Here is a 21,208-nt window from a genome sequence, read left to right on the forward strand (position 1 = left end):
CAACTACATAGGAGCAAGACCCACAGACTGAAGGAGACTGAAAATGCTGCATGTAGTCACTTAATTCTGTGTCTCCGTGTCATTTTTTCCCCCCTCTCTTTCAACTACACACATTCTGCGCCTCTTTGTGGTCATTCTGTGTCTCTTTGTAGTTGTTTTGTGTCGCTTTGTAGTCGTTCGCTTGACTTCCCAGCAAGAAATGTTTACAGTAACTTCAAAGAGAGGCTGTGGACCAGGAGCCTTTAACTCAGAAGACCCGTTTATTAATCCATTCATGCTGCTGAGCACCAGAATTTTGCATGAATTGTTTGCTCATATTGACATATTGTCTTCTCAGATGAGACAGTCTCTTACTTGAATCATAATTGGGAATATTTTAAGTTCTGTTTGTGTTGAATATTTGAGAACTTTGTCTTCCTTAGTTAAATGGAGAAGGATGTGTTTATTTCTTAAAATATTATATAGAAAAACAGTTTTCCGATACCGAAATTCAGTTGTTGTATTGGTACATGCATCAGCCCCTATTCCCCAGTACATACTGTGCGTCATTGGCTTTGTCGCCTTAATCACCCTTCCTCTGTGTCACCAGCACCAAGTCAGTCATTTTGTCTGTAACAGTAACATGTAACAGTCAGGGGCCCAGGCTGTGTTCATGCAGTGGTGATGACCTTAGTTATTCATTTATGTGACATTTTAACTGACGGGTTCGAAGTTCTCACCTAGAATAAATTAGAGTGAGAGCGATAAACTTTTGCTTTTTGTTTTCCCATCTATTAAATCTAACTATTAAAAACAGCTTTCTATGAAGTGATTTCTGTTTGATCATTTGGTAGATCATTATTTGTTCAGCCACTGATTCGTCACTGAATGGAAATGTCAGCGAATGATGGATTGCACTGCTTTGCCGTGGCATTTTCAGTATTGTTCTTACATGTCAGTCATTCATTTTGTCCATGAATCACATAAGAGAACTAATTAGATTTGATGGACTTGAGCATTTTCTGAATCGCACTGGTTGACACAAAAAGTTGAGCTTGATTGAGCGTGAAAGTTTGTGAAAATGTTTCCTTGTTGTTTTCTGATTAGCCCAGATGAGCGTCACACAGCATCATTTGTTTTCTTCTGTTCGCTCAGGCCTCTGAAACCGTCTTTCACTGTGAGTTTGTTTGTGCTTGAATACGTTCGCCTGCCTCGGCACTGGATGTCAGAGAGGAATTCAGGCTGTTGCTCAAGGGCACTTCAGTATAGCAGGCCTTTTGGGGGACTGATGATCAAACCTGCACCTACTTGATCACACCAAACAGCTTGCTTCAGTCAGTCAGTCAGTCAGTCAGTCACAACAACCAGTCAGTCAAGTCGAGTCAGGCTGTGTGTTGTTGCCACTAACAGTGGCACTGAGCTCTATGAGTCATCTCAGACTGAAGACACACTGTCTGTGCTCTCCTCTCGGCTTCTCTCTTCTTCTTTTCTCTTTGCGTCTCTTTGTCCGTCCCCCCTCCCACCACAGCTTTGTTTTGGAGTGGGCCGGCCTCTGTCGTTCGTCCTCTGCCTCAGTTCTTCTTCACTTGATTTTCCTCTTGAACCGAGGAAACAGTTCTTGTCCTCTTCTTCGACAAAACTAAAAATCCGTCTTCATTGTGTGTAACGTTATTGATTAATATTTGATAGTGCGGTTGTTCTTCCTGTGGTTACCCTTGAGTTCTTGACTTTATTTAGTCTCCTCCTCGCTGTTGTGTTTCTGCAGTGCACTTGTGTGGGCAGAACTCCTGGTTCTTGTTTTTGAAGTTGAATTTCTGTTTGTGCCACTTTTTTTTTTCTTTTTTTTTTTCTTTCACCCTTCAGCTATAAGGGCGATCACAGCTCGTGCTGACGAGGCAGCTCAGTTAGCACATTATCACTGCATCAGAAGCATGGAAAACTTCAATGCAATTTTATGTACGTCTCATTTTGAGTTTTTAGAAATGAATTGTGCCTCATTAGATACGGTTTGAACATTTTATACATGCAATGTATTTAGAGAAAACACTTCACTTTTTTATATACTGTAATCTGTGAATATTATCCTGTTATTCTCTGTCCTGATGTGACTATATCAAAAATGGAAATTCCACCAGTGACAGAGGCTTGATGGACTTTATTATAAAGACCCTTATATAGACCCTCTAGCATTTGACAACTTCCCCGTAAAGTGAACCGACCAGAACGTGAAATGTCATGGTTTCCCTCACTGATGTTGGGTAAATATGCTGGTGAGGCAGCAGCCAGGATCAGGGTAGATGGGGGTGTTTCTGTCAGCTGCTTCCTTGAGACTAGAGGAAGAAGAAATTAGAGCTGTTGTGTCAGAGACTTGACAAATTACTTCCAAGCTGTTAATGGTACTGAAACTCTTGTTTTGTCTCTCATTTTGAAATTCTTATCACTTAACTAGAGACACCTTTTTCCCTTTGTTTCTTTCACTTACACACTCTCACACACGCTCTCTCTTTCTCTCTCTCTCCCTCCCCCTCTCATTTTCTCACACATGCTTAATGCACTGTCACACACAGTCATACTTGCACACTCTTGGCCTGGGAGAAGTGAGCAAAAACCATCTTTTATTCATGTGTACTTCATATAGAATTCCTCTCCCCGACCAGCCCTGCTGCTAAAGGTAAACACGCTGTACTATTTATAGAAAATCAGCCTCTGCGTTCTGCAAAAAACAACTTTTTTCGACAAAAATCAGCTTTTCAGGAATACAGGAAAAACTGTGTTGAGGTCAAGACATCCCTCTGTCACCCTGCCTTAAAACTGGCTGCAAGCAACATATTGGAAAATCGTGTTTTGTTTGTTTTTTTTCCTGGTTGCATCAGGAACGTGAAGGTGAAGCACTCATGACAAAATGTCATGACTCATGTAATTTTGCATCAGGGTCTAAACTGGAGAAAGGATTGGGGATTGTGTGTCTGACAATTGGATTAAAGGTAATCGTGCAACAGTTCCAAATGGGATCCAGCTGCTCTGAAATGTCTTTAAAGTATTAGTTACAACTTTCCCATCATGCCTGCTGTTTCTCCATTGCACTTGTCTCCATCATCGCTGTATGACCTTTACCGCAAGGGGCTGCCGTTGATGTTGGGGGGTGGGGGGGTTGTGCTGCAGGTGCTGGTATAGGATGAAATATAATCCAGAAAAGGGTGCAGGTCCACGAGTTTGAAGGTTTATCAAACACCATTATACTGTACAGTATAATGGTGTTTGATTTTTTTTCACACATGGAATCGGTGCAGCTCCAGTCTGCCTCAAAGTTGCATGAACAACATTGCTAAGAAATAACCGTTGTTTCAAAGGCGCCACTCACCCATTCTCTCTCTTCTCTCCCTCCTTCAGGCTCGTAATGTTAACACAGGAGAGCTGGCTGCTATCAAAGTCATCAAACTGGAACCGGGTGAGTTATCTCATCTTTCTCTCTTTTCCTTTATCTCCCTGCTTTTTTGCTATATCTCCTTCTCAATCGCTTTTTCAGCCTGTGTTCCTCAATTTTTCTCTCTCCGTTTTTTCCTTTAGCCTTTTTCCTTCATAGGACTCTTTTCCACACTCCCCCCTGTTCACTCCCTCTCTCACCCTACACTTATAGATCCTTTCCTTCTATCATTGTCCCATGCATTATTTTTCCCTTTCCTCCCCCTCTGCTGGTTTCCATCATCTGTTCCTCCACTGAAAAAAGGAAAACAAACAAAAAAAACCCGTCAGAAGTTACAGGAAGTGTGGAAATTTATCATCACACCGCTGCTAAATAATTAAGGTCTTTAATGTGGAATTTAAAGAAGGAAAATATGTAGAAACCCGCTCTGCTGCCCTCCATCCTTTTACACTGGCTTCCATGAGTCTGCCCCGCATCATTTAGCCAGACACATACACACACACACACACACACACACACTGACTCAAACACAAATCCACTTCTCCATCGTTCTGTTACTTTGCATTGCTTTGTAAATAATAATGACCACATCAAGCATTTAGATATTAGATTATCACTGTAATAATAGTGTGTGTGTACACACATGTGTTTTCTCTCCAGGTGAGGACTTTGCTGTCGTCCAGCAGGAGATTATAATGATGAAGGACTGTAAACACTCCAACATTGTTGCCTATTTTGGCAGTTATCTCCGGTAAGTGTGTGTGTGTGTGTGTGTGTGAGTGTTAGATGTAACAATATTTATTTATGCTTGTCATCAATGTGCATGTTGTTGATATTGAAGAATATTGCATTACTCTGGTTTGTGTGTGTGTGTGTGTGTGTGTGTGTGTGTGTGTGTGTGAGTGAGGAAATAAAAGACAGATGGAAAAAAGAAATTAGAAATTAGTTGTGTGAGACATTGTGTGTATGTGTAAAGGTATACTGACAAAATATTCTATGTGTGTGCAGGAGAGATAAGTTATGGATCAGTATGGAGTACTGTGGAGGAGGTTCTCTGCAGGACATCTATCACGGTAACAACATGCACTCAAACACACACACACACACACACATTTTGATAACTGTTGTTTTTTTAAATTTAGTTTTATATTGTTCTCACTCTTTAATATTCCTTCGTCTCTCTCTTTCTTTCTTGATGTTTGTCTGTCTCTTCCTTCTTTCACTCCTCCAGTAACCGGGCCCTTGTCAGAGTCACAGATAGCCTACATGTCACGGGAGACCCTGCAGGTAACGTATACAGTGTGGTTATTATATCAGTGTGTGTCTTTTTGAATAGAAGAGGGGGATAATAACCACAGAGGCATATTTTAGGAGAGTGGTGGCCTGTTTAGCTGGAGCTGCTTCATGTTCTCTCTCCGTGAAATGATGAGCATAGACACCAAAATCATGAATGATTGGAAGTGTTCATTGGCTCTTCTGCTTAATCCTCACAGTTAATCAATAGATAAATGACATCAGGAAACTTAGCTGAGTTATTTAAAAATTTTCTCATGATAGAACTGTGCTCCACATACGCATTTTAAAATTGTGATTCTGTTTTCAGGGTTTATACTATCTACACAACAAAGGCAAAATGCACAGAGACATCAAGGTGAGTTTGGAGAAAACTGTATGGAATATGCATGTTATAAAATGAAGAGCAAGGTCAAACCTTTTTACAGTTTAGTCAAATCCACAGCAACTACTGAAATAGCTTTATATTGAAATCAACTCCTCTTGAGAATCTGTGAAAATTGTCATAGAGCCAATTTACAGTTTGTACATTTTTAGTGATAAAAAGTGAAAGAAAATAAGAATTGAACCCCAAACACAGCTGATGGGGTTAGTGGCAGGGGAAATGATTATTGAATCATAGCTGCAGGATGCACTGATCAATGATAAATCACTTTGCAACAAACCTGCACAGCTGAATGCTGCTTCTCAAGTTCATTTGAATTGACCTGAAGTTGTGATTTCTGGTGTTGTTTCCTGATGCATGGCGTGTTTGTCTCTGACAGGGAGCCAACATCCTCCTGACAGACAACGGCTACGTTAAACTAGGTAAGAGGAACATGCAAAACCTCTGCAACTTCCCTCTGCTTCAAAAGCGTGAATCTGAATGGCCTCATTTACTGACTTGGTTTTCTTTTCTCTCTCCTCTGTCTCTCCTGCTCCCTCCTTCGTATAATCATTGCTGTTCCTACTCTCCAACTTTTTATTTTTTTTATTTCTTGCTCACATTCTTTCTTCATTCTTTATTCCCTTTTCAATTCTTTCACTCCTTCCCTTCTATTATTCTCTATTTCGTTCTTCTTTCTAATTCCCTTTCCCCCTTTTTTCTCTCCTCTCCCTTTTTCTCTCTGCAGCTGACTTTGGTGTATCGGCCCAGATCACAGCAACTCTTGCCAAGAGGAAGTCATTCATTGGAACTCCTTACTGGTGAGTCGTGCTTGTTTTTCTCTGTCATCTCCTTTAAAACTGCATGTGGATAAACATGCTGACAAAGTAAATGTGTAAAATCCAACTTCCTACTGCATGTGAGAGGCCTTGAAGCAGCTGGGGATAGGGCGGGAATTTGATAAACTGTCTTACATCAGGCAGTATCAAGAGATTTGTCTAATGGCTCATGCCAGGTACATGCCAGAATGTCTCGTCTAACATGTTTCATGCATTTATCGCATTATCTGATGGTTGCTGTAGTGAATCCAGATTATTCACCTCCTCACAAAACCTTAACAAACCAGGAATGAATCGTATTCTTGGGCTCTAGAGAAACTCAGACAGACGTAGGGTCATGGAGACGTCAAGAGGGTTGTAGATCAAGGTCATGGCGGCGTCTCCCTCTGTGCTGCTGCAGGGAAATACTGGAGGAAAAAAAATCTAATGCAGTTCTTGTGTTTAGCTGTTTAATTAACCTGATTTTGTGAAGAAAAAAAATTAACACACATTTTACTCCCATTCTTTCCCTCTTGTTTTTTTTCATGCCCTCCTTCTGTCTCTCTCTCTCTCTCTCTCTCTCTCTCTCTCTCTCTCTCTCTGTGTAGGATGGCTCCAGAGGTTGCAGCAGTGGAGAGGAAAGGAGGTTACAACCAGCTGTGTGATATCTGGGCTGTGGGCATTACTGCAATAGAGCTGGCTGAACTACAACCACCCATGTTTGACTTGCACCCCATGAGGTAGAGAAGTGTGTCTTTGTGCATTATACATACGGCGTGAATATGGAAAATTCGATTCTTACCTCACTCACTGATTGGAGCAGAAAAGCCCCATCTGTGTTTATAGCACTGATGCCTGACTTCTCAAAGGTATCTCTTGATTTTATATTAGTTTGATTTAATCAGTCATATGTAACTTTTTCAGAACCTACAACAGATGTTTTGTAAGATGTTGTCCTTATAATTGTGTGCTGTGCAAGAGGCTCTTTCACCACTGTTTAACATTACGCCACTGTCTTTTTTTTGTTTTTGTTTTTGAGCCTTTTATGCCTTTATTGACAGTGCAGTAGAGAGACAGGAAATGGGGAGGCAGAGAGAGGGGGAATGACATGCAGCAAAGGGCTTGTCCGATGCGGGACTCGACCCGGGGCCGACTGCAGCGAGGACCTTAGCCTCTGCACACGGGGCGGATGCTCAACCGACTGAGCTACTCGACACCCCACACTGTAGTCAAGTCTTGAGGATTAATCCTTGTCTTTCTCTCTTTCCCCACAGGGCTCTGTTCTTAATGACCAAGAGTAATTTCCAGCCTCCTAAGTTGAAAGATAAACTCAAATGGTGAGAGCCCACCCTGTCCCTTCACCCACTGAGACACATTTACTGTAGACGCATAAACCCTGCTGTTGATGTTACCCAGTTTTATCAAACCTGTGTCTCACTTGTTTCAAGGCTGGAATATGAACTCTTTCTCTTTTTCTCTGTCGTCCTCTCTCTGCTGGACAAACAGGACAAATAACTTCCACCATTTTGTCAAACTCGCCCTGACCAAGAACCCAAAGAAGAGGCCCACGGCTGAGAAACTCCTGCAGGTGAGCAATAAAACAGCATATTTATAAAAAAAACACAAGTGGTCCAGCTCTGTGAAGTTACCCATCCCAGCTGAACTGTGATTTAAGGATACAAACTGCAGATTAAACCATTCCCACATTAAAGTGTGTCATCCTGTTGGTTTGTTTACATGAATACAGACTTTTTAAAAGCATTAATTGCTACAGTTGTACATTATATATAAAATATAAGCAAATCCCTGTTTCATAGGCCAGTGCCTCTCATCCCCCATTTTTCAGGTGTATGCCTCTGGTACTAAAAATATACGGTTTATTAAATAAACTTGACCAAGCAGACCCATCAACCATCCGTCACAGCTTCTCACACTTCAATGCTTGAATGATTTGGGGTTATTTAATTATTAGTCATTGCTGATTGGTCATTTAAAGACATCGCTCTGATTGGCTCCCTCTCCTCTCGGTCCTCCAGCACCCTTTTGTGTCGCAGCCGCTCAGCAGGACGCTGGCAATCGAGCTGCTGGACAAAGCCAACAACCCCGACCACAGCACCTACAACGACTTTGATGATGACGACCCTGAACCCGAGGTAACCTTTGACCTTCTCTTTGAGGTTTTGATTTCCAAAATAAGTGTCATCAAGCTTGCAGGCAGGCCATCAGAGAAATGATAATGTTTTGCTGGATCTCGCTTCTTTTCTTTCCCTTTCAAATGGTGTCCTTCTGTCTCCTCATTTGTTCTTCTTCATTAAATTCCTGCGCCATCCGCTGCCATTCACCCTCGCTCTCCTCAGCCGCAGTCCCTCCTCTCCCTGGCACATGTGACTCATCTTTCTGCTCTTTGTCCCCTACTCCCTCTTTCCTCTCCTTCTTATTTCTCCTTGTACGCTTCTCCTTCCACCTCTCTTCTCCTGTTTCATTTCACTCTTCTTGGCTTCTATCTTCTCTTTCCTTCTGCTCCTCTTCTTCCGCTTTCCTCTTCCTGCTTGTAGCACTTCTCCTTTCTCCTTACTTTTCTCTTTCTCCCTCTTTCTCCCTCTCTTTTTTCCCCCCTGTCGTCTTGTCTCCATTCCCCAATCCTCGACCTCCTCCTCAGTTTAAGTACAGGGGTCATTTCCTACCCATAAGCCCCGGTGCTCGACGTGCACCCCGTTTTGCGGCCCGTAGGAAGGTACAACACAAACCAGACTTGTCAGTTGTGTTTTTACGTGGAGGAGGACGACCACAGAACTGAATGAACTGAACGTGGATTTCCGTTCAACTGAGCGTCTACTGGTGTTGTCATGGAAACTGACATTGGCATGTGAGGTTCAGACTGTTGATGGATTACCATGGCGATTGTGTAATTAGTTCAACATACCAGTGAGCACTTGTATTTAACGTTCATGCCTTTCTGCTGACATGCACATCAGCTGGTGGGGTTGTTTTTATTGAATCATATGATCACAGTTTCAGTTTCCTCAATTAACAATTATGTAATATTGTCAGTTACGCCAGCAATAATTAGTCAAGTAATTAATTTGTTGATTAATCAGCAACTATTTTGCTAAAAGAATAATTATTTTAATCATTTTTTAAGCAAAAACATCAAACATTTGCTGTTTCTAGCTTCTCACGTGAAGATTTGATGCCTGTCTTTGTCACACATGATCTTCAGGTTGGACTGTTGGTCAGACAAGACATTTCACCCCAGTGTGTGACAGTGTGTCTTTTTCTGGACAAAACCATTAATCATTAGTCAAAAAAGGAAATCTGTCTGCAGATTAAATGATAATGAGAATAATCATTATTTGCAGCCCTGTTGTTAGTTCTGAAACATGTCTTGACATGTCTTCAAAGGTTAAAAGTCATGTTAAAAGTTACGCAGTAGATATTATGATTTTTAGCCAAAACTGTATCGAGCGTTAATTGCATAAACATAACTAGATAGATAAGGTTTAGACAAAATGGTATATAGTGGGGTTTTAGTGTTTTTACTGGTATTTATTTTTATAATTTGTAATTGTAATGAATACTACAACTTTTTAAATGACACAAAACTTTGCTAACTTCCATGACATCATTATTTAGATTCTTCGGCAGCCATATTGGCTACACCACAGCAGATCAAGAAGTGACATCACCGTAGATCAGCTCAGTTCATTCTAGTTCTGTGGCAGCAGCTGGGCGATACAGAAATGTCTAGGTTCATAAAGATGGTTTCCAAAGTCTGACAGTATCAGACTCGAACTTAGAATAATGCATCTAAACCACATCCAGGTCAAATTGTACTTGTGAACAAATAGTGTTGACATTGTGGTTTGTTTCTGTCCACAAGAGTTGGGTTTCTGAATGAAAATAAAACTCAAGCCTCAATTTTAAGGACTTTGAGGTTCAGGAAAATATTTTAAATCGGAGATACAGTCAATCTCACCACGCTGTCTAAGCAGTTTGAAATAGTTTTGGTTTGTTTTACCCGGCTCTGGTTAAAAGATCAAAACCTTGTCTCTCCATCTGGTGGTTTGGAAACACAGGGTGTACAGGATGCATTATGAAAAGGGTGGGGATTATGGAAGCCATCTTCATCTACCTTTGCCTTTGCAGTTACTAACCATGATTTGTGGTGCTATGAGAATGTTAAGAGGTGGTTTTAAATAGACAAACCTGTCGGTTGCTCTGAGCTACAGATGTCGCTTTTACATGCATCTTTTAAAAGTCCTGGTTTGTCTTTTTTCTGGTCGCTTTACAAGCATGGTTTGAGGTTGCTGTGTTTTGAGTTTACGTCTTTACATTAAATACTTAAGACATGAAGTCAAGTAGAGTTTGACTTCTTTGGAAGCACTGTATCTGCGAATGACCGGTTGTACAGAAAGAAAATAAACAGGTTGGTCATGAAACCAATAACTAGTATCTCAGTGTATTTTAATGGAGAACACATCAACACTGGCTGAGTTAAGGCCTGCAGGTCAGTGGGTGGAGTGACGCTGGTGTCAGCTGTTAGCCTCGATATTGTACATCACACAATGTATAGAGGACAACACTAGAGTGAAACCTTAATGTTGTTGCCTGGAAGGTTTGTGTTTTCCGTCCGTGTTGCTAGGTTTTGGTTGTCTGGTTGCAGAGTGCAGCTGGCTGTTTTGCTGTGTCATCAAATCCCACCCACAGGAAGTAGCACCAGGATTAGGTTTTTTTTTTTTTTTTCTTCTCAAGTGCAGTGTAAATTACTACACTGTGTATATTCTTTGAGCAGCTCCTTGACTGTGTATGTGTTTGTCTCTGTCTCTTCCCTGATAGTCTCCGGTCTCGGTTCCTCATCGTATTCGTTCCACCAGCAGGAGCACAAGGGAAGGAAAGACGCTGTCTGAGATAAACTGTGAGTGTGTACACAAGGTCAACACAAACAAATTCATCTTCAAATAGATTTTCTTTTTATGTTAGAAATCCCACAGAAGTCACCTACGCTCTCTGTATTTGTCCTGCTATCATCCCATCTCCTGTTGTTCCCTCGGTTTCCATCTTCACCTCTGTCTCTGTGTTTTCTCTTTCCTCAGTTGGTCAGGTGAAGTTTGATCCTCCATTGAGGAAGGAGACGGAACCCCATCATGAGCCGGTGAGTTATTTCCTGTGGCATATGTTTCTGTGTGTGTGTGTGTGTGTGTGTGTGTGTGTGTGTGTGTGTGTGTGTGTGTGTCTCTGAGTGAGATTCTACTGTTTGGTTTGTATGGTTGTCACTTCACCACTACCGGCATGGCTGATCCTCACCTAATCACAGGAAGCACCCTGACCAACCCATGTTGTCGTCAGTCTGTGGTGAACCGAACATGAAGCCCATCTACGTAGTTCACTCTGGCAGATACATAACTGAAGCGTTTTCATTAAGGACGTCCCGATCTATCCCGATTATGTCAGCTACGGTTCAGAAATCTTTTATTGGGTAGAGAAGAAATCAGATTACTGTCCAAGTGCAGTCAAACATGAACTTTAAAAGCAGGTTGCAGCAGTTTATGTCAATCTGCCCCCCCCCCCCCCCCCCCCCCCATTTGTTGTGCGCACATAAGCTTGAGATTGTGGATACAAGCAGACAAAATTAGTTGTCTTTGCAGTATCAACCAACAGGGACAAAAAGAGGAGTTCAGAGTAGAACCGCTGCCCCTTCGCATTAAAAGGATCCAGTTTAGGTGGTGCAGGCTCTGATCAAGGCGCCTTCCTGTGGAGGAATCCTGTTCATGTTCTAGCATGGAGCAGACCCCGGGTACAGTCCTAGAATATGTTGGCGGGATCATATGTCCCACCTGGCCTGTGAACTGTGAAGCGTGGCAAATAACAGCTTTCTTGCCACAATGTCTCCTTACTCACAGGCAGGGGTGGACACGTATCTCACAGGATTTACTCACTAAGGTCCTCAGAAGATAGACTTTTTGTTTTGTTTCACTTGTGAAAGAAGCGGTTGCTAGTGAACAGATGGGATGGTGCAGGGTTCATGTACAGTCACAATGTCAGTCCTCCCTTCCCTCACTGCCTTCCACTTTTTCTGTCCTTTCTTTGCACTTGCACTTTTCCCACAAACTCCCTTTTGTATTCCTCGTCCCGTGAAGTCTGCTGAGAGAATCAAACCCTCACCTCCTTCTTACCTCTGTCCAATGACTGTATCTAAAGATGGACGTCTCGTCTCCACTTCCTCCTACTGTATCAAATATGAAGCCGAAATTTCCCAAATACGGGCACTGCCATCTTGTGCTGGTGATCAAGGAGTGGTATCAAAGTCCCGCCCCCACACCTGCCAAACCCAATCGCAAGTCAATCACAGCTGTCAATCATGACATCACACTCCAGTTTTATAGCATCAAATAACTAATTAATTTATCTTTGCGAAAATTGTATTTGACTTGTACTTTGATTTTTTTAGTTTGGCCCATGTCGTTAACACGGAGGGGGCGGAGTTTAGGACTTATACCGCAGCCTGCCACCAGGGGGCAATCGAGATGTTTTGGCTTCACTTTTGAGGAGCTGTCATGTCAGCCATCTTTATATTCAGTCATTGCCTATGTCCCTCCAGCTATTTATTGTCAAGAAACATAGTCACAAGTGTAGGTCTGTGACATTCTGTAACATTCATCTCTTTTTCCTTCAGTTTCCATCCTCTCCTCAAAAGTAATCTAATAATGTGTGTTCTCTCTCGGCCGTGATGACTAGTGTGGTTTTTCAGCTCTTCAAGATCTGTCCATTCAGGATTAGATAGATAAATAGATAGATACATAGATACTTTATTTAGCATTATAAAATCAATAAATCATGACTACATTTTTCCTGTAAAAGTTTATAAAAGGATTAGCAGCAGCCTTTTGAAAAGAGACTCTAGCAAATACAGAGAGAGCAAAGAGTCAATGGCTGGAGAAACTTTCAGCATATTTAACTTCTTGTGTAATACTAAACAAAACAACAAATCCATAGCAACAGTAGGAACCATGGATTAGTCTTAATTCAAAGAAATATTACCAACTGGCATAAAGTGGAGGCTGCTGATTCTTTCACATAGCTGCTATGATATATTAATTTCATTTATTAGTTTTGCTGGTTTTTATCTGCCCCCAGTTCAGTCCTAGTTCCATCCATGCCTTGTTTAATCTGTCTCCCATCCATCGCCTCTTCTCTTCAGATTAATATTACAGCATCTACCTCCTCCTCTGTCTTGATGATCCATTGACGTCATAGCCCATTTTGGCCTTCATTCATTTTTCATCCATCATCCTCTCTCTTGCAACCTTGCCTCCATCCCCCCACCCACCCCACCCACCCCTGTTTCCCCCTCCATCAGTCCAGGTTAATGTATTAACTGAGGTCTCTCTCGCTCTGTCTTGCTGACCAGTGTGATTCTGAGCCCTATCTGGACTGTGTTGAGGAGCTCTACTATACCGCGAGATCTAATCTGGTAGTACTCTTTCTATCTGTCTCTCTCTCTCTCTCTTTCTGCCTCTCCTGCTTTCTTTTTCGTTTTATTTTCAATCTGGCTTCATTCCTCTAACCTTATACGTTCTTTTTTTTCATACCTCCATCTTACCCTCTCCATACTTCTCTTCTCATTCTTAATCTTTTTCTGAAGGACAAGTACTTGTCCTTATTTTGGCTCTCTTGCTTTCCGAGCCCCTGCGGTCTCTCTCCTTTTTTTTTTTTTCATTTTCCAGACTGCTGATTGCTTTGGCTGCTCGGTGTCCAACATGTATTTTTGTTGATTTTCACATATTTGTTCCATCTATTCTGGTCCATCCATCTGTTACTGTTCATTTTGTTCTTCTTTTTCCAGCCTTGGCTTTTGCCTCACTAACTGGTGTTGTAGTTGTCATGGTGATAAGAGTCCTTAGTGATTGTTGTTGTTGTTGTTGTCATTCTTTCCTGTTTTCAGATACGCATACAAAACACACAATCAGTCAAATCAAATCAAATTGTAAATCTCGTGGGTTTTTTTCTGAAATATGAGATTTCTGTGAAACACACTAACACACACATAGACAGACACACACACACACACACACAAACGCACGCATGGAGAAGAAGGTCGGAGGTCAGTAGTGATGTAGTGCCTTGCTCAAGGACACTTAGTGACACGTAGTTATAACCATTTATATTAAAATTGAATAAACATTCACACTCAACCTTTTAGTTTATGCGATATTGTACCTGACATTTGTTTGACATACAGTTTCTCCTGATCTTTCTCTCTGCAGAATGTGTGTCTCTCTTCCGCACACTACTGCTTACATGTTCTCTAACCTCTTACGTCCCGTAGTTGACCAGAGCAATGAGGCCTTTTTATAGTGGGTGTGCGTGTTGGGCTGAGTGTTTGTGTTTATCTGTTTGTTTGCAGTATGCGTGTTGCCCTCTGCACGCTTGTTGCATTATGTCATTATCTTTTGTGGCACAAGGCTGCATTCACATTGTGGCTGTAAATACTATTTGTTTCAGTCAGAGAATGACGCTGAGCTCAGCTAGCGCTGCTTATTGTTCACCTGCAAAACTAATCAACTTGTATCAACTTGCACCTGGTTGGAAAGCTGCTGCAGGAACTCAAAACCTTATAAGTAACGAATCACCATAAAACAGTACACATTCAAGAAGCTTATTATATAATGTGTTCAAGTTTAAAGACGTTGATGATTCATTGATTAAATCGCCTAAACCAGTGGGTCAGGGCCCGACTAGGGGTCTCAATATATATACAAGGGGGCCACAGAACAGCTGTGTTTTAGTCATAGCTTCACAACCGTAAGGAGGCACAGCAGGCCTGTCGAGCTCTGGGTCTCACCACATGCCGGAGAGGCGTGATGGCGCAACTGGATACTTAAAAAAAAATAAAAAATAAAACATTAAAAAAGCTCTGTTCACAGCTAACTCATCTGCTGTGTCAGCCTGCTCGTCTTTTTGCTTCTTCTGATGAGGATAAAGTAGGAATTCAACAATTGCTTTAGTCTTTTAGAGTCCATAAATATCTTCCTGTAGGAGAAAGAGACACTGCCAATTTTGTTTTGGCTAAATTATTCAGTTACCTATGTTGCACCTGTTATTTCATTCATGACAGGTGCAGTTTTAATTATATGAACAAATCTGTAATTGTCAAACATCTGCTTTATCAAAGCTATGAAGACAAAAGGGAATTGCTTTTGTGGCAAACATGGTATGATTAACACATTTATTAAGCCACAATGTGAACTCAGCAAGAGTCAAATCTATACACGCACAGTTAGCCACTGTATACATCTGTGTGTGTGTCTGTGGTTATGAACTCTACTTGTGGTGAAATCCTGTCTCATGGGGGATGGTGTTATGTCTAGCAGGCTGTTGAACTGTCACTGCGGCTGCTACAGTAGCAGCCCCTGCAGCCATTTTGGCACTTGAACAGGGTTTCAGTTGTGGTCATTACTTCAGTGTGGTTATTCAGCCACATGGCCCAGAGCTTCAGCCCTGTTTGTGCCTCTGGAGAAATCAGATACGTAGCATCCTTTTTAAAATGAGCCAGTTCTGAATTATCACGTCACAGTAGTAATGTTTTGCGTCTGTCTCGTAGGACCTGCAGTTGGAGTACGGGCATGATTCACCAAGTCTGCTGGGAGGAAACAAGTGAGTCTCACCTTCACGTTCTGTCCGTCTGTCTCTCTCATCATGTCTGTTTCTTCCTCTTTTTTCCACCATCATCTTTCTCTCTGTCGCTTGAATTTTCTCCTGTTCCTTCATCTACAGTTGTGGCTGACCTAGTTTTTTTTATTTTTTTTTTAATTATTATTATTAACCATCTAGATTGAGGAAAGTTGTGGACAAAGTAGTGGAGAGCCAGAATGTGAGGCAGCGAGAGATTTCATGCTGTAGGCTTGATGATTTATTCATGATTGTAGTTTGAGGACACTGAAGCTGTGTGTTGGTCTGAGCTTTCTGCTGACAAGTGTGCTTTGTCAGCAGAAAGCTCAGGTTCAGATCAGGGCAGCAGAACGTCCTCCAGAGTCGAGAAGATTCCTAAAGCATGTAGACCTTCAGTCTCAGCAAATAAATTCTTAATTGAGGTTTTTTTTTTTTTTGTTCTTCCTCTCATTTCCTCGTGTGCCTTTTTCTCTTCACTTATTCAACAAACAGGAGTCTTCTCAAGTCTGTGGAGGAAGAGCTTCATCAGAGGTGAGTCAGACTCCTCTCACACCCTGATTGACCCAGGGTGCTTTGATTTGCCGGTCTTCTAACCACGCCCACCCATCAGCCAATCATTGTTAACGGCAGGACTAATTGGGCCAATCACACGCAACTAACGCTGCTGTAACGCCCTCAGGCTGTCATGGCCCTCAGCAGTTTGGACTCTCGTGGGTTTTTATTTTCCCTCTGCGGCTTGCTTCACGCTTTGATGTCATCAGGAAAAGGCTGTGCTTTTATAGGAGCTTCCTGCAGAGCATGGCTTACACACACACACATACACACTCACACTCTCTTGTGTGCATTCACCTACACACGCACACACACATGCACGCACGTACATGCAGTTTCTTAGCCAAAGCTGCAGTGGGTGTTCTTAGCAATTATACTGGCAAGTCTGTGGAGAAATTCTTCGTATTTGCCCCAAAGACAATGATGATTACCGTTTTTGTGCTTTGCTATTTTCTATGATCTGTTACGACAAATGTGTTTCAATGAATTCTTTGGTCTGCACAGTAACAAAGATTAAAGAGAGTTTTCACATCTCCAGACAAAGTGGGCAAAGTTGTCTTGTAAACCTTTTAGTCAGTGGGGCCCAAATTACAGTTCTTTTCTATGCAAGTCTTCATTGTTTACGAGGGAGGTCTGTTGGATCAATGTTTACTTACATGATCAAGTTATATTAAAATTATTATATTCTTTAAGCCAGTTTGGTGTTACACTTAAAATGTAGTTTCTCTAGTTTAGTTGCTCCCAGTTTTTCTCCTTTTTTTCGTCCCCATTAATGGACAGCAGTAATAGTAGAGCCCGGCCGCAGTTTGGAGACCTGCAGTAAATGCAGTTCTTGGTTTGTTTTAGTCTGTACATGTGCCTCTGAGGTGGATCTTACCATGCAGCAACACTCAACCTGTGGCAGAATACATACAACAGGAATCTGACAAGTAGATGAAAGTGGCTTTTTCTTGCTTATCTGTGACAGACAGTTGTTATTTATTCTGACGTGGTAAACCTAACCACTGTGGTATTCCCAAGGAGGATGGAGAGACTGTTAACAATTATTTACCAAGGCTTTTAGACACAGGTCTGATAGTTAACCACCTGACCATGATTTTTTTTTTTTGTCACAGCATATTTGTATACTTTACTGTATCTAAATACAAGAAAAGGGTTAGTTTACTATGTATGGTTTGGGCTTGAAGGTTCTGTTTGATGGGATAAATTTACAATATGTTCACTTTGAAGGGAGTCAGCTCAGTCCATTCTGTTTCCAAAGAAAGACAGTACAGGCTTTGTTGTTGTTGTACAGGTGTTCAAAAATAGCTCAGGTTATGCCTGGCTCAAATAAATAAAATCTAATAAGGGACTTCAAGAAAACTTTTCATACTCACTATCTGCTCAGTGTTTCTCTTTTAAATAGAAATACTGTTTTATTCACTGATTAACTCCACATGCTTCTACTTTGGTGCTTGTTCGATCAGTGCAAAGCTACTGTCAATGAGACTCATCGCTTTCTGCACAGATGCTTCACATTAAAAGCCTTCCTGATAGACTTTTACTGTGAAATATCTGCAGGTGTTGAGTTTTATTGACAGCAACTTATCACTGTTCAAAAGCATTGCAAAGTGCAATCAACTGCTGTTTAAGTAATAAAGGAGAACAGTGTTTCTGTTTAAAAAAATAAATAAATAAAAATAAAAATGCCATAGATATGTACATGATATTGAATTTTCACACCTCATTAATAAGGAAGTGTTTAGTTTTCATTAACGGCATCAAAAGACAATTAAGAGCAAATGACACAACAGGGAGACGACATTAAAACAACTTACTGTTTTCTCTGATACGAGCCAGTTTCAAAGAATGGATTGTTTCTCTGTGTAGTTAATATGAATAAAGGATATAAATTTCAGTTGAGTTGAATTGACTGATCAGACGTTGTGGAGGGGTGTGTAGATCTGCAAGGACTGTATAGGTTTAAACAGTACAGCTGAGTCAGGAAGTGTCTGGTTGTGGAATTAATCAGCAGCGAATTTTGAATAAATTCCCCTGTTGGTTCAGTTCTGTGGGAAATTTGCTGATTTTTTATTGATCTCAGTGTGAAGATGGGGCTCCACTATCTGTTTGGATCTGTTCAGTCCTTTCAGATCTGGGTTCAGGGGTTAGAGGTAGTTTGTGGACCAAGCTTCACTCAGCTCTCCCTCCCCTTCCCCTTCTTCCCCCAATCCTCTTCCACCTCCTCCTCCTCGTCCTGTTGTCATCTCCCATCTCCTTTGCTTGCTCCCTTTCTCCCTTAATCTCTCCCTCCTATGCTCTCCCTACTTCCAACCTCTGTTTCTACTCTCTTCCTTCCCTCCGTCCTTCCACCCCTCCCTTGTCCCTTCTTCCCCACTCCTATCTTCACCTCCTCTCCCAGGGGCCATGTGGCACACTTAGGGGATGATGAGGATGAGGATGATGATGGTGCAGATGATGATGAAACTCACACTCAGTAAGTTGTCTCCCAGTCTTAGAACTGGAAGCCTCTCCCTCCCTGTCTCCCCATCTCTCTTTCTTTCTCCACACATCCCTCCCTCTATTCAAAGAGGAAAGGAGGAGGATGAGGAGTATGGACAAGGAGGACGTCTTCCTGTCTTTGCCACAGTTTCATCCGTGCATCTCTATGCAGCACACCCCACCATCATGCCACACATATGCCACCTGTGTTTGTGTGTGTGTTTACAGCCTGTGTGTTTTCCATGCTGTTACTACTTGTGTGAAGTTTAATAACTACTAACAGTAACCCTAACCCCAAAAAACTGACCTGGAGGCTGTTAACATAGAAGGTTTTTACTTCCATGAAGACACAGGGACAGGGACTAGCTTTAGTCAAGGGTAGGGCTAACACGTAAATCCAGCTACATATCAAATTCTGGTGCATTTTATTTAGTTTTCCCTGATTCTAAGGGCCAGTCTTTGTTAGGTGCAGAGTATGAGGTCTGGGTGTAGTTTTGGTGTTAAGAGCATCATGACCTTGACATCTTATTTGCTTTTGTCTTGTTTTTTTTTCCACTTGCGCCACCATCTGTGTGCCTCCTTGCTGTCTGTGTGTGTGTGTGTGTGTGTGTGTGTGTGTGTGTGTGTGTGTGTGTGTGTATGCGTGTGTTCACTGCCTTCTGTCATCTCCGGCCTTTAAAAAAAAAAAACTGTCTATTTGGCGTCCAGCCTCGTCCCTCATTGTGTAAAAGCCAGACGTCTGCGGCGGACCGGAGCGTTCCTTCTACACAGACATTTTCCACTGAAGTCAGAAAGGCCTTTATACTTTCATGTTTTAGGTTTTTTGCTGATGGTCACATCCAGAGAACACAGTACAGTGATTGCAAAAATAGAAAGAACCTGAATTCCTAAATTGACTGCAACCAATTTTAGTGTAAAGTGAAATCAGAGCAACAGTTTCAGCTATTTATATGTTAAAAAGTTCATGTTTTACAGCTAAAACTGCTTGTGACATCAGAAAAATGCTTTACCTCCAGAATAGTTACTTAAACATTACGCTTTTAGCACAAGCTAACCATGCTGGCTATAGCTGTGTACTAGAACTCTGTAACTTGTTGTCACAAAATAAGCTTTTTGTGATTTCCCTTTGATAAATCCTGAACCAGCACGGATCCAGCTGCAGAAACAGTCAAGCTCTCCACTGTATCTGTTCAATCAGTAGATGTACTGCCGAGAGTGCTGTGTTACAAATCCTCTCACCTTCTGACACAGTTTCTGTGCCAAACAGATGTTTTCTTAGCAACCTCACAAGCTCAACTGAAGGAAGGTGTTTACCATTAGCATCCCACCACCATGACACATTTTCCAATACAGTGTTTGTTTTCATCGTTTGTTTTCATCTTAACGAGATGACTTCTGCATCGATGACAGACCATGTAGCTCCCAGCCCTGGAAGTGTAAACTGTGTCAGTTACTGATAAGTTGTAACTTCACTGTGATTGGTTGCCAGCCTCTCTGATCTCTGATTGGTTCATTGTCTGTCATTAACATGTTTCTCTTTAAATCTGTAGTCTATAAGGCGAAAGAGATAAAGTCTCTGTGAATACAGTGCTGGTCTGCGTTCAAAATGATGATTATTAGACGTTAACAGGTGTTTAAAAAAATGTTGAATCAAACAAGAAACAAGTGTAATGCAAATACAAAAAATGTTTTACACTTCTGCTTGATTAAATATTGTGTTTAACAGGTGCATCAAATCAAATGAGTACAATTTGATTTAGATTTATGTTGAATTTGAAGTGTTAGAAGTTAGTATTTTAACAAAAATGCATGCAGTAATTTCAGTGACACTGTCTTCATTGTGTTCTCAGTTTTTCAGTATCAGTGCTACTATTCTCAGAGACTTTAAAAATTGTAGTTTTTCATAATGATCCCTGGTGTGTCAGTCTCACTTTGTATGTGGCGGTTAACCCTTTACAGTAGTTATCTTGTGTCTGTCCTAGTGTCACAAAGTGTCAGGCTATGGTTGGACTTGTCATTTCAGAGTTTCCTTTAACCTCTGGTCATGTAGAAAACTGAATCTGGTCTGGATGCACAAAAAATGTTTACACATTGAACAAACTAAATTTCTAAAATCTGTGTGATTGTGCTTCTTTGCCTTTGTGTGATCTTTCTTATTCATCAAAGAACAGTTTAAAGAAACAGGTTTTTAAACCTCTATAGGTATACGCATGATTTTTAGTATGAATACTATAATGTGTGATGAAAGCTGTCCCTTGGGATCAAAGAGAAAGTTGCTTTAAAATGGCAAGTGACACCATAGCCTCAGTGGTGTTCCCAGTGTAAGTCATGTTTGTAATAAACAGCATTTTCCAGTTTAGTTTATGAGTGTAACATCAAGCAGAGTCTCAATCCTCCGTCTTCTCATTCTTCAGTAAATCAAGCACTATCATGAGGCCAAAGGTCCCGCCCCCGCTTCCCCCCAAGGTATGAACAACCGAACAGTTCAGTTTAGTGTCATCTTGTAACGTGGTTATTTGGTTATAGAATTGTTGTCAGAGCATTTTCAATACAACAGACGTTTTTTGTTTTTTGTTTTGAGTTTCGAGGGATTTCGCTCTCTAACTCTTTGTCTGCGTTTCTTCTCAG

At 41.4% G+C, this 21,208-nt stretch overlaps 1 protein-coding gene across 1 annotated transcript in view; it reads left to right on the forward strand.

Moving 5' to 3' along the window:
- map4k3 (mitogen-activated protein kinase kinase kinase kinase 3) overlaps positions 1–21,208 on the forward strand; it is a 35,859-nt gene that overhangs the window by 7,676 nt on the left and 6,975 nt on the right. Inside the window, exons 2-18 of the mRNA XM_022752848.1 lie at positions 3,370–3,427; positions 4,064–4,154; positions 4,412–4,476; positions 4,635–4,690; positions 5,007–5,054; positions 5,461–5,503; positions 5,809–5,881; positions 6,487–6,618; positions 7,153–7,215; positions 7,385–7,466; positions 7,915–8,031; positions 10,715–10,793; positions 10,972–11,030; positions 15,480–15,532; positions 16,040–16,078; positions 18,501–18,575; positions 20,995–21,046. Coding sequence (XP_022608569.1) covers positions 3,370–3,427; positions 4,064–4,154; positions 4,412–4,476; positions 4,635–4,690; positions 5,007–5,054; positions 5,461–5,503; positions 5,809–5,881; positions 6,487–6,618; positions 7,153–7,215; positions 7,385–7,466; positions 7,915–8,031; positions 10,715–10,793; positions 10,972–11,030; positions 15,480–15,532; positions 16,040–16,078; positions 18,501–18,575; positions 20,995–21,046 — 1,185 coding nt within the window. The remainder of the gene's footprint in view (positions 1–3,369; positions 3,428–4,063; positions 4,155–4,411; positions 4,477–4,634; positions 4,691–5,006; positions 5,055–5,460; positions 5,504–5,808; positions 5,882–6,486; positions 6,619–7,152; positions 7,216–7,384; positions 7,467–7,914; positions 8,032–10,714; positions 10,794–10,971; positions 11,031–15,479; positions 15,533–16,039; positions 16,079–18,500; positions 18,576–20,994; positions 21,047–21,208) is intronic.

Source organism: Seriola dumerili, unplaced genomic scaffold (genome assembly GCF_002260705.1).
Source record: "Seriola dumerili isolate Sdu_G_001 unplaced genomic scaffold, Sdu_1.0 BDQW01000187.1, whole genome shotgun sequence".
Lineage (NCBI taxonomy): Eukaryota > Metazoa > Chordata > Actinopteri > Carangiformes > Carangidae > Seriola > Seriola dumerili.